This window comes from Poecile atricapillus, chromosome 2 (genome assembly GCF_030490865.1).
Source record: "Poecile atricapillus isolate bPoeAtr1 chromosome 2, bPoeAtr1.hap1, whole genome shotgun sequence".
Taxonomy (NCBI): Eukaryota; Metazoa; Chordata; class Aves; order Passeriformes; family Paridae; genus Poecile; species Poecile atricapillus.
Window position 1 is genome coordinate 130,542,960 of NC_081250.1, and position 13,167 is coordinate 130,556,126.

The 13,167-nt window shown below is 39.8% G+C and overlaps 1 protein-coding gene across 1 annotated transcript in view; it reads left to right on the top strand.

The window, feature by feature from the left end:
• The window catches only part of LOC131576749 (neural-cadherin-like), a 40,082-nt gene that overhangs the window by 22,995 nt on the left and 3,920 nt on the right, over positions 1-13,167 (top strand). Inside the window, exons 18-29 of the mRNA XM_058833746.1 lie at positions 1,114-1,207; positions 1,962-2,146; positions 2,715-2,947; positions 3,927-4,204; positions 5,861-6,075; positions 6,370-6,501; positions 7,372-7,492; positions 7,791-7,923; positions 8,005-8,185; positions 10,899-11,065; positions 11,724-11,988; positions 12,833-13,013. Coding sequence (XP_058689729.1) covers positions 1,114-1,207; positions 1,962-2,146; positions 2,715-2,947; positions 3,927-4,204; positions 5,861-6,075; positions 6,370-6,501; positions 7,372-7,492; positions 7,791-7,923; positions 8,005-8,185; positions 10,899-11,065; positions 11,724-11,988; positions 12,833-13,013 — 2,185 coding nt within the window. The remainder of the gene's footprint in view (positions 1-1,113; positions 1,208-1,961; positions 2,147-2,714; positions 2,948-3,926; positions 4,205-5,860; positions 6,076-6,369; positions 6,502-7,371; positions 7,493-7,790; positions 7,924-8,004; positions 8,186-10,898; positions 11,066-11,723; positions 11,989-12,832; positions 13,014-13,167) is intronic.

A 13,167-nucleotide genomic window follows, 5' to 3' on the forward strand; every position in this document is an offset into this window, starting at 1 on the left:
GCTAGCACATTAAATAGATTGTTGTGGCACACTAGGAACTACTTCTGAGTAGATGCTGCTCACATTTATTTGTACTGAAACGTACTGCCTGTTGTATGATTACTCAAGTTCAGCTTATTGTTAAATTGAAACCATGTCTGTTTCTATTTGCTGAGAAGCTCTGCCTGTAGCTTAAATACTAAACATTTTCATTAAGCCTGAATTCCCTTTTAGTTGTTTCTTCAAAATCATTGGTACATTGGTTAATTTCTGGGAGGGACTATCCAAGACCTCAGGTCTTTGATTAATTAAAATATAAAGGATAGACAGAATCAAAAGGATATTATCACAATGTATGTTGCATTCATATCCTGTGGGAATCAAATACCAGGGCATCCTGTATACTGTCTCCTGCAAAATATCCCATGAATGTCACCACAGTTGCCAGAGAGGCACAGTTTTCTCTCCTTGCATTCAGTTCCTTGGTTGTCAGTATTTGTGCTGTTCCTTGTCACACAGTGAAGTCCCACATTTATCCTCTTTGTGTATCCTTGATTTTTTACTCAGTAGGTTTATGAATTCAGGTAACTATGACCTCTCCTTCAGAAGTAAATTTTTAAATCCAGAAAATACTAATTTGTTGGTTTTGCTGAGAAGATGCAAAGCCAGCAGAGTACATGCTGCTTTCCATCTCACCCCATTTACTCAAAATAAGCCTGGTCACTGTATTTTGGACATCTTCTCTGTCTTGCTGTAATTGCTATTGTTTTTTTGCCCTTTATAAACCAGCCTGCATTTTGGTTGTTTATCCTGACAAACACCAATTCCTGTCTATGCCAGTTCATAAGTTGGTTGGATAGTACAGATAAAATAGTGAAAATTCTCAGAGGTGGCTTTTCTCTTTTTCCTTCCCATTGCTTTTCATTGCAGCCACCTGTAGAATTAAATCCATGTAATCATACAGCAAACATGTGATAAGCCAGGTACCACGTGGCATTTGCGAACTGGTGCACATGTGTCGAGAACTACAACTATTTTTTAGAGGTTTAGGCTTACGACATGTGTTTAGACCAGTACCTGTGTTTGTACATGTGAGAGGTCTGACTGTGCCATTTGTGTGCTATGTTGTTCTAGGTATTCTCCCCACGACAGTCCTGGGCCAGGTCAGTGCCCCTGATGCTGATGACTGGGATCGCAAAATCTACCAATTTGAAGGGAAAACATCAAGGTATTTGGAGAGAAAAATAGGAGTTGCATAAATTCCATGGGAAAACTGAGCACACACAAAATCATAGCAAATATTTACACTGACTTGTTTTGAAAACAAGATTACAAAAGCATTCTGTTGGTTAGACACTTCTGTGTGTAGATCTCCAAAAGCCCTTCTGAGTGTGAGGCTGCAGCAAATAATGCTGCATGCCAAATCAGCCTGTTGCCTATTGCCTCATGGGCCAGAATTCTTAATTCCTGTTCAGAGTCCTACCATAATCTGTATCAGTAAGCCACTACAGGAAACATACCTACTAACTTCTAAATTCCTCCACCCAAGCTCCTGGTGTTTCCATGTCACCATAGCTTTTAAGACCTTATTTGTACTAGATGTACAGACTTGGGAGTGTCTGGATTGTGACTGGGGCTGAGATGTACATCACACAGAGGTTTTGGCAGGGGTGCCACTCTCAGTGAATGTATCTACACTAGGAGTTTGTGCTGTTTCCAAAGTTATGGCTGTTGCAGCTTTAGTCTTCCTACACAGTTAATACAGCATAGCAGCAGGAAGAAACCTTCATGATATACCAGTGAAGAGTCATTTGGAGCCAACAGAAGACAATTAAAAAAAGTTCTGTTCTGCTCTGTCTCTTCATGAGGGAACACATCTGCTTTCTTTGATAAAGTGGTTCAGGAAAACCTTCAGTGATGATAATTAGTACGTAGCTTTTGAACTTCTCATAGCTTGTTCCTTGGCTTAACTCTTATTACAGGTACTTTATCCTTAATGATAACTCAGGTTTGCTGACTATTAAAGAAGGAACCCCACCGGGAACATACAACATAAGAGTTAGAGTCATTGATGGAGTCTGGCCAGATGTTATCTCGACTGTAAAGGTTATAGTGAAGGAAATCAAAGATGATGCTCTCCATAATGCTGGTTCTGTACGAATAAAAGGTGAGCAATGTGCTAAAGTATGGTCCGTATCTTTAATGTTATTGCTGTGATACTCAGAATTCTGCTTAGAATGCTTTTGGACATGGGATAAGAATTAATAATTTTCTAGGTAAAGATTTGAAAATGCATCTTTACATGGTCCTCTGATGCTGCATCTATGGAGAAAAAAAGACAGCAAGGAAAAGTTGTCTGATTTCTACACCAACTTCTAAAAACCTCAGCAACTTATATATTAAAAGAAAAATTTTCTTTGAACAAATGCCTGCCTGAAATTCACCAAATTCTTTCAACCTTTGTGGAATAGTAAAGTCTTCTTAAACATGTTTTTGATTTTAAAAAAAAACATTTTAAAAAATTGGAAATTAATAAAAGTCAAAAAAGTTTCAGAACACACAGATTTAGCAGAAGCAAGCACAGAAAATTTCAGAGCCTAAAAATGAAAATACTCCTGAACTTTCAGTTGAGTCCATTTTCTACAACCTTACGGTTTATTCTGTGATGCTTCTCTTTTCTATTGCTACAACAGTTGCAAGAAATATGTGTGTCAAGTTTTCAACTTCTGTTACAGGTATCACACCAGAGGAGTTCATATCCCAGTCCCCTGAAAAACAAAGTAAATACTACCAGATGAAGAAGCTGCTTTCAGAAATTATCTCAGTTCAACTGGAAAATGTTCACATTTTCAGTGTGCTGAATAGCCCAAGTCCAATCCGAGGGGTTGATGTTTGGTTTGCAGTTTATGGTCCACCTTATTATAAAGCAGAAAAACTTAATGGCAATGTAGCAGCTTCCAGAGCCTGGGTAAGTATCCATCCTGTGTATGAAACCACAGCATTTTCTCCTTGTGTCTACTCAGGTAATGTCCATTGCCTAGTGAATGTGAACAATTAGAATGATAGAGGGAGCAATGTGTGAGAAAAATAGATAGTTTTAATCAGTAAAATCAAACAATCCTTTTGCAATTAAAATTAAAAACTAAAAGTTTCAAATACAAATGTTTTGAAAGCCAGACTCTAAATGCATATTAAGTCACCTAAACACAATATGATTTTAGGACTGTAAACATGTTTTTCCTATTGAAAAGTCTGTGAAACACTGTATAAAGAATGTGTTTTGCTGTTGCCCTTCTACATGATGCTTTAATGTTTCAACTTGTGGTTCTCTAGTTGAAACTCCCAAACCAGTCAAATGTTTTAAGTTTCTAGATTTATGAGAGCAAAGTAGTAAAAGAGCCACTCTCCAGTACAAAACCAGGTTGGAAATACATGTTTAAAATTTAGTAAATCTCCTTTCCCTCTAGCAGAAAAAAACAACAAAACCACCAAAAACCAAACCAAAACAACAAACAAACAAAACAAAAAAAACCCACAAAAAACATTGAAGGAGTTAAATTATTTGTTCTGTTGGAAACATTTCTTCACTATGCAGTGCCAATTCCCAGTATCTTTAAGTTCAGATTAAAAATATAGTTCAGATGCCATGTAAATAATGCATCAGAACCATTAGTGATAAAAATTTATCTGCTCAGTCTCTAATGAATATTGTTAGTATTTTTGCCCTTGAAATACTTATTCATGCTATAATTGACTTACTCCAAGGCTTTGGCCTTAACAGATGCCAGACTGAGCTGCCTTTGGCTGAATCGGGTGAGGTAGACATTGGGAGGAATTGGCACAGCAACCAGTTTTGAAAATAAATAAGACTTGAGCTTTTCATTGCTGTTATTGGTGAGCTTTGAGGAAAAGTCATATGAATGCAACTAATTCTTCTTCTTATTCAGCTGGAAAGCATTCTGGAGATAAATATCACCCAGATTGGCATTGATGAATGTGTGACTGCAGACTGCACTCACAGCAGCGGATGCATCAGTAAGCATGAACAGAACCATGTACCAACCATAACCACAGCTGGAAGTGTTTCACTGGTGTCTGTGACGGTCCTGAGTCATGCTGTGTGTGGCTGTGCTGCTCGAGAGAATCCTCATCTTTCCTGCTCCTCATACCAGACAAACCCTTGTCTCAATGGTGGCACATGTGTGAATACTGATTTGGGCTACAGGTTGGTAAAGCTTCACAAGGTGCAAACAAAATGCATGTAGTGCAGACTGTAAGGAGGATGAATCAAAGCTTCAGGAACCATCATTGCATGTCTTCCCACTGTGGCAGATCTAAGTTTTGTTAGGCTTTACATACAGGTCTTGCCAAAGAACCTCTGTTCTCAGGTACATACGTTTTGTGTTCAACAAAGTCTCTAGGAAAACCTTGGGAATGTTCCAGGCTGCACCAGTTCCATTAATGCTACTCTGAAAAATGTTCTTAGTTTGTGCAGACTGCCTTAAACACTTTAATGCTGTTTAACATTTTAATCACATCTCTTATGTCACTTAATAACCTCTTCCCCACATTCCTTGCCTCATTTGTTTCTCCAAAAATGAGATCTTGTGCATAACATATATAGTATAAAGATGAAAAAAATGATTGGACTGTACTAGCTCAGAATTAGCCTGAACCCCCTCCAAAATGTGGCTTCCAGCATGTTTGTTTAAAAATAATCATCCCAATATAGGAAAGCAGAAATACTGGCCACCATCTTCATAGGGCAGGGCTGACAGGACTCAGACTGAAGCTACAGAAGCTCATGTCATGCTATAGTTCTTCTTGATGCTCAAGTGTAATCAGACAGTGAAACCTTGCTGCCCAGAAACTCTAGATAGCCTCTGCCACCTATCATTTGTCCAGCTCTGAGCTGTCTTTACTTCTGCTCCATTTTGAGTAGTTTTGTGTGTCATTTTTCCTGCATCCTACCCCCTCATTCTGCTGTCAGAGGTACTAGCAATCTATGGGAAACAGAAACTGGGAAAAAGGAGCCCAGCTGATCTCCCTTCCAGTCCCTCTGCCCATTTCTGTTGTTCCTTTGGTTTCCCACTTACAGGTTCTGTTACTGTCATACTATGGCTACTTTTTTCTACAGAGTATTAAGGGAAGAACTCCAAGCCTCTCTTGTTTGATAGTGTAAAAGAAATAAACTAACAAGTACCTTGCAATAGGAGTGAAGACATCAAAATCTGTGACTGCCACACCCCACTTTTTCTGGGTGATATTGCCTTCCCACACCCTCCTGTGGAGACTGATTGGACACAAGAAGAACTTTTTTCCCAATGAGAATGATCAACCATTGTATTAATCCCCACAGGAAGGTGGTGGTTTACCCAACAATGGACGCTTCTGAGATTCAACTACCAGGATGCTAGGCCACCTTGTCTAGGATCATTCTTTTGCCAAGAAAAGTTGGACCAAATTATACTTGAGGCCCTTTCAACCTGACATTCTATGATTCTGTGTTTCCTTTGCTTTTTCTGTCAGCGTTATAAAGTCTTCAGACAAGCTGACAACTAACCCTAGTGAAAAGCATGTTTTTCTTTATTTATACTGAAGAGGTATGAGATTTTCATGGGCTTTATATATTACAACAGGTCCATCATTTACTCACAGAATATCCTTGCATAGACGTATTATAATATAGACTAAATTTTTATTCTGTTTGTACGAACAAGTCAAAACACTTTTTGACAGAAGTTTTGCTAATGCTTTATCTCTACTATGGCCTAGGGAACATGGAGTCCTGTGTTTAAAATGGAGAGTTCTGTTGTCAGAAGAGACCTTTGCATTTTCTGTTTGTATGGTGGATATTTGCTTTTATTTTTTTTTCAAATAGATGTAAATGTGCTGCAAATTTTCATGGACCAGACTGCCAGCAGACAAAACACAGCTTCAGAGGCCATGGTTATGCTTGGTTCCCTCCTCTTCAGCCTTGCTTTGAGAGCCGCATCTCCTTAGAGTTTATCACTGAAGTTGTTGATGGCCTTCTGTTGTACCACGGACCAGCAGCACAAGGGCAGCCTGGAGAACAGGAAAATTTCCTTGCTTTAGGTTAGCACCTTATAAAGTATTTGTGTTTATGTGAAGGTGGGATTCTACTTAGTTCACAGGTTTGGGTTTTTTATTTTTAAAAAGGCTCAGCAAGTTACTTTTGGAGAATATGGAAAATGCACAGTAGTTTGCTAGTATGCCTAATTCATATTTTTGTGTCATTGTTAGAAACTGGACGTTTTTTAAGCTGTCTAAAGATCTTCTCTAACTAACATCCTACTGCAACAGTTATTTAATTTTCATTTGAATGGGAACATGGTTACTGCAGATCCAGTAAGAGTCTTTCCTTTGCAGAACTCTCTGGTGGTGTCCCGTCACTGACCGTGGGCCACAGCTCTGGTGAGCTTTTCCTGCAGCTGTCACAAAAAGTTAACGTTGCAGATCGCCGCTGGCACAATATTAAAATTATAAATGATGGAAAGGCAAGTGTAAATATGGGTAGTCCTGTGTAAACATTAATTCATATACCTAGTTATACCTTCCAAATATATAGCTAGTTATATCCTTCCTTCCTTCCTACTGTAGAATTCTTATCAATTGATCAATCAATCAATCAATCCATTTTCCATCATCTCTGAAACAGCAGGGGGAGAAGTCTGTCAGTTTGGACATCCTCTTAGTCTTGATGCAGTGAAGCAGAACAAGACCTGGAGAAGTCAGATCTAGTTATGAAACTGGCCATGTTATTTCATTTGTTTAGTTATCCTGCCTGCTGCTTAGATAAAGACAGTTGTGATAATCCAGGGGCTAGATGCTTTCTGATGTGATTGAGTGAAATATTTTTACTTTATCTGAGTGAGAAGCCCTGCCCCACCCACCAAGAGACTTCAGATGTGTAACACAAAGGAGTAGATGCGCTTTTGTGTACAGGGAATATATTGCTGATATAACACTACTGAAGGCATCTGCAAGGTTCCCCCTTCTCTCCCACATAAGACAAGCTGAAGGGCATGTCAGGATCTGGGATGCAGCCTGACACACTTTCTGCTCTGCTAGGTTATCTCTCTGTTGATATTGCAGAAAACTCCAAGAATGTCCCATGCTCTCTCTATTATGTCAATGACTTGGCATGGTCATGGCAAAGTCAGATCTTTCTTTTGTGTGGCTCTTTAGTTATATGCCATGTGCAATAATTTTCCAGATTAGTATATGGAGTATTTTATTGTTTTAACAAAGCTTCCTGCACTGTAATTGCTGGCTATTATTCCACCTTCTGCTAAGTGAAAGAAAATAAACAATTAAAATATATGCTGTCTCTGGATATAATTGTTTTAAATAATGCCTTTTTCTAGGAAGTGAAGTTGATTCTTGACAACTGTGTGAATGTCTCAGTTAGAGATAATGGCAGTGTCACTAAGGTTTCCCAAATGGATCTGTCTGCCTGTGAAGCCTCTGGAGAGATTGTGGGATCTCAAAGGTAAAAACAAAAACAACCAACACAAAACACAAAACAAAAACCCACAAAAAACAACAACATAAAAAACAAACAAAAAACCCACCCCCAAACCAAAAATCCCAAACAAAACAAAAAACAAACAAACGTCAAAAAACAACTGACCAAACAAAAAACCCAACAACAACAACAACAACAAAATTTAAAAATTGAAACACAACTAAAAAGAGCGACAGAAAAAGGCAGGGGTGGGATGGTGAAACCAGCTAAGCTGTTGTATTTTACATGCCACTAATTCTTTCTTTCCCTCCCTCCTCTTCAGCATGAGTAGGCTGTTCAGTGGCCATCAGCCCCTGCAGCTGGGTGGAGTTAAGAAGACCTTGCCTTACCGTGACTCACAAAGGAACTTCAGAGGGTTTGTGGGCTGCATACGCAATGTCATTGTTGATAGTAAGGTAGGGCCACAAAGATCGGTTTTGGGTTTATTGCTGATAATTGTAGGCACCTGCTGTGATGGTTTCTTTGACCTTTTCCAGGTCTATGATTTAGAGCACCCTGCAGAGTCCCTGAACAGTGTTCCTGGCTGTGTCCTTATGGATGAAATGTGTCAGAGTGGTGGGATGGCCCCCTGTGGCAGCCATGGCAAATGTGTTGGTGGCTGGGATTTCTTTCACTGTGACTGTTCCCCAGGATATGCTGGATTAGCATGTGAAAAAGGTACTGCAAATTCTGGGGAGAAATTGGTGGTGAGGATCTGTGGGAGCATCAGACACACTTTTCCAGTGCTCAAAGTCATACTGCCAAGAGTTTGAACTGAACAGAATAATAACACTATGCTCTACTCTGAGAATGATTTACATCTTCAAAGATGTAAAGATCCTACTAACTCTTGTTCAATAATGTCATGGATGAGGGTTATATCAAGAAGTGCTTTATTTTGTAGGGTAGGGCAGTGGTCAGGTTGTTTCATCCTTTTTATCACCATCTTATTTCTCAGTGGTGAAAGGGGAAATGTTCTGCATTGTGGCTTTTTCCTCTGCTCATGCTGATCACAAAATGAAATTTAATGAACATGTGAAGTCTGTGGGCATAACCCTCTTGTTATCTTCAGGCCCCATTTCCCATTAATAAAACGTGATCATTGTATTTGCATCTGTCATTAGAACAAATTCCAAGATGAGCAATGCCCCTAGACCACAGCAGTGAGTATACGTGGGGGGCATAATATCAGGCTGGCTGCAACAAATGTGTTATCCTGCTCAAAGTCAAAAATGAAATATGTATCAGAGAACAAAAGCTTCCCATGGTGGATAATTAAAACCTCAGAGATGTTGTAAGAAAGTGGAAACATTTAGCACAATTCAAAAACTTAGGAAATTAATTATTTAACCCTTAGTAGTCCACATCCATGTTCAGGGTACAGGAGATATACACTTGAAGTTGGCTCTGTCCTCCTTATCTTAAAACCTTCATCAGTCAAGCAGAAGTGAGTGACGGGTGTTTATTGGGACTTTACCTGCCTCTAGGTACAAAGTACAAATGATGTGAATGATCATAACAGTCTGTAAAGAACACCAGTCCATAACTAGAGGCTTTTGTTAGAAGAGAATTATCCCCTCAGTCCTGTGGTTTGAGTGAGCCACAGATGAGGATGAGCAGCAGTGAGCAGCTGGAAAGGAGTGCTTGCAAGCTAGTGTTGGATCAATATGCTGGAATTAATGAACAGGACAATGGTGCATTATGCATATCCATTCAGCTCAATGCACTTAATTTTTCTTCTTGTATAGAGAACAATAATACCCTATGCAGGCAGCTAGACCTTCTCTTCTTTGTCCATCTGCCACACAAGATTTAAAAAGTGTGACAGTAAATTACTCAGTGGAAGCCCGGTCTGTCCAGTGAGGGGGAGGATTGGAATTGTAACTGGCATGGTCTAGGCCTGGAGCATTCACTGTTTAAGATGTTAATAATGACCACAAAATCAGTTAATATTGTTAAGCTATTTGTATTACAGACAGATGATACTGGTTTATAAACATCTGCCTGGATTCAAATCCTGCTCTGTTTTGCATTATTTTGAAATGCTGTTTCACAAGCCCAGCTGATGTATTGGTTCTACCCCTCATTACTGTAGGACAAACCAGGGGCTCGGAAGTAATTGTTCAAAATCCATAAGTCATATCCTGATGTAACAGATAGACTTTGATTTGCACCAGCTTCTTCTAATATATTGTTTTACAAAAGTTGGTGTGCAGCTTTATGAATGACTGCAACATGTTCACAGCAAGGAGAAGACAGCTGAGGATAGGAGTCACTGGAGCATCCCAGGAAAACTCATGCCTGCTCATCAGCTAAAGCATGTAGCTGCAGAGATAGTGAACAAGAGAGAACTGGGTTAGGAACAATAATGTGGGGGTGAAGGCTAGAGGAGAAAAGAAAACATGCTTCAAGAAAGGAGAGAAGACAATAGTGAAAGGAAGAAATTAAGTCTCTTGATTATTTGATATTTCATGTCCTGGGAACCAAACTAATTGCCCCAGGATGAGCTGGATACTCCCTGGATTTCTGCTTGCATGACACTGACATCTGATGAGTGCCTGTCCTGTCTATTAACTAACTTGAACTATCTTTATTTGGTAAAAAGAAATTTATTTTTTTTCAGCTAAGCTTGGCCTAAAACAGATCTAGAATTGCTGCCAGCTAATGAGACTGAAACAGGAGCCTTCTCTGAAAGAGCATCAGGTCCTGGGTAGTTTAGTGGTGCTCTATTTCCACAGAAGTGTGCAGTGCAACTTCATCAAACTCTGTGCTGGACCCTGGGTTCCTCAGAGGGATAGGGAAACAAATAATTTCAGTGCATTTTCTTTAGTTAGGATAATAAACACTAGCTTAATCTCCCTATGTGGTTAAAAAATCCTGTGCCTTCTCTCAGGATTTCTCTTGTGCCAACTGAAATGGGAAATAATACATACATTTTCTAACAGTGGGGGTTTTAACCACGGGACTAAAGGACTGAAAGAAACATTTGATTCTTTTCTTTGGTTGTTTTTTTGGGGGGGTTGTTTTGTTTTTCTATTTTTCAGATCAACCTGAGCTTCTTTACTGGAAAATATGCTTCAGATTTTTTAAAAAAAAAGTTATTTGGGCACAGTGTAGGAGTGATTGGGTAGAACATATACTTGTAACAGGCAGACTGCAATTGATAGTAGTTAATTGTCCCTTTCCTGCTTAAATTCTGATTTGTTGGTTTTCTCTTAATTCCCTTTAAAGTGGGACAGAGGTTGCTTTATGCATGATGCTTCATTGTATTGCCAAAACTCCTTAAGAACTAAAACTCTGACATTCAGAGCTAGTAAATTCTCAAAAATCAGAAATCTGAGGGAGTAGACATTTCTGAGGTTTTCACTTTGATTTTGTGTGCTGTGCTCAGTTCTTCCAGAATGGGCTTTCGGAAGGGACAGCTGGATCCATTATGAGCCCAGGAGCATCCTCAGCACGCGAAGCACTCGGATCCAGCTGATGGTGCGCACCCGAATCTCCCACAGCACCCTTCTCAGCTTGGCCTCTGCAGATGGGAACGGATACATCCAACTGGAGGTGAGCAGAGCTGTTCTGCTTGAGTGCTCCTTGTTTGTCATGGACCACCACAGTGAGAGAAAAAGATGCAGTTCCTCATTGAAGACATCTGTTCTGTAATGTAATAAAGAGAAAAAATTTTCCATATGAGGATAGCTACTCTCATTTGTGTTGTCCTTCTCAGTATCGCTCTTTCATGGTATAAATTCTAGTTGGCACTGCCTGTAAAATATCAATGTGGTGCATGTGAATGAAGAAGTTTGTTCTGCTTGCCCTGCTTGCTTTTTCCCTTGGCTTCTATATCTCCCTGTCTGTAAAACTTGCCTCTACATTTTTGTTATTGTTGAAAAAAGCTGTCTGGACTATACTAGCTAGAGAGAGGCTAATTATTCTAATTGAAACAGGAAGGTCAGCTGGGAAGACTTAGAGGTAGATATCAGTAGGGAGAAGGCTGATTAAAGAGTTCATGTGAGTTAGAAAAGTGGCCTGTAAAAAAAAAGAGTTTATAATTCTTACACCTGCCGTTTTCTTGTGGTAACTTTTATCTGGGAATAAAGCACTTAAAAACAAGAGTGCCATTTCCATTTTAAAAACTCAGATCCATTTCTTAAGGCAGGACTGTGTAATAACATTTAGAAGTGCATTTCTGGTATTAAAGGTCTTTATCGTCTTCTTCTAGGTGGTTGAGGGTTTCTTTAGTGTTAACTTCAGTTTGGGGGACAAAAATCACTCTTTGAGAATGAGAACATTACGTATAAACAATGGCCAGTGGGTTCTTCTGACCATGGAGCGCTACAACAATGAATTTACCCTGCGTGTTAACAGTGGTGGAGGGGATCAAGAAGTCACCTCTGTCTTGGGTATGAATAGATGGTTTGAAATGGATTGGGCAAGCATTGTGCTAGGAAACCGACTTCCCAGTCACTCAGAGAGTGATTTCCAAGGTAAGTGATATGATGGATTCCTAATGGGGGGGAATTAAAGCCTGAAAGTGGCATCTTTGAGTGTATTGGATAGTCTAAAACCCAGGTAACAATTCCCATGTGGACTACTATGCACTTCCTTTACTGGGGAATTCAATGTTCAACCCAATGTGCCATTGTATCTTGTGAGATTTCCTGTAAATATTAAACAAACAGCACTTCAGTTTTTTATCTCATAGAATCATAGAGTGGGCTGGAAGAGGTCTTAAAGATCATCTGGTTCCAAACCCTCTCTCAGGGACAGGGGCACTTCCACTAGGTCAGGGCTTCCCATGCCTCAAGCAGTGTACTCGTGGTGTGATCTTCACTCCTGTTTTTTGCCTCAGAAGGATTTAAGGAACAGGGAAAACAGCTCTTGGCAGAAGCAGAAAGAATTGCAAGGCAAATTGTGGTGCTCTCCATTTCCTGGGATTGAGTGCTGTAACTTTGTGGTTCAACAAGAAGACAGCTTTTTCCATTCTGTTGTTTTTTATTCAGCCCCACTTTTAAAATTATATCTCAAATCTAGATTAATTTAGTGGAATTGTTCTAATTCATAGCACAGTTCTGCTGAACTATGGTATTGGTCCAGTGCAGCTCTCCTGGAGAAGCACTGCCAATCTGTAGATTGACCAGAGCACAATAGATGCATGTTCTGTAGCTCTCCTAAAATAAAACTGCATAGTATAGGGATATTTTTAAACAATGTTTTGAGTTTTTTCTGCAGTGCTCTAAGTTCTCCTGCTTGTGTGCTGGGGACAAGGCTTGAGGTGGGGAAGCAGCTAACTTAATGTGCTTCTATGCATACTCCTTTGCTTTGTTGCAGGTTGTATGCGTGACGTCCAGCTGGATGGCCAGCCACTCCTCGTGGAAGGCAGAAGCACAGAGTTTGGATTAATTTTGAGGCGGCAAGGGGTCACCATGGGATGCCATTCCAGTGCCTGCAGCAGCCAGCCCTGTTACAGCCCCTTCCTTTGTGTAGACCTTTGGAGAAAATATGAATGCCGGTACGTGAAGCTTTTGTTTTCATCCAGGGATGGCTGGGAATCTCTTTCTTTCCACCTTTGACCAGGCAACTGCTTCTAACAGTGAAATTACCTGTGGCTGCTGGCCAGAGAGAGCCATTCCAAGGACAAATCCTTTTCTCCATCTCATCTTCTA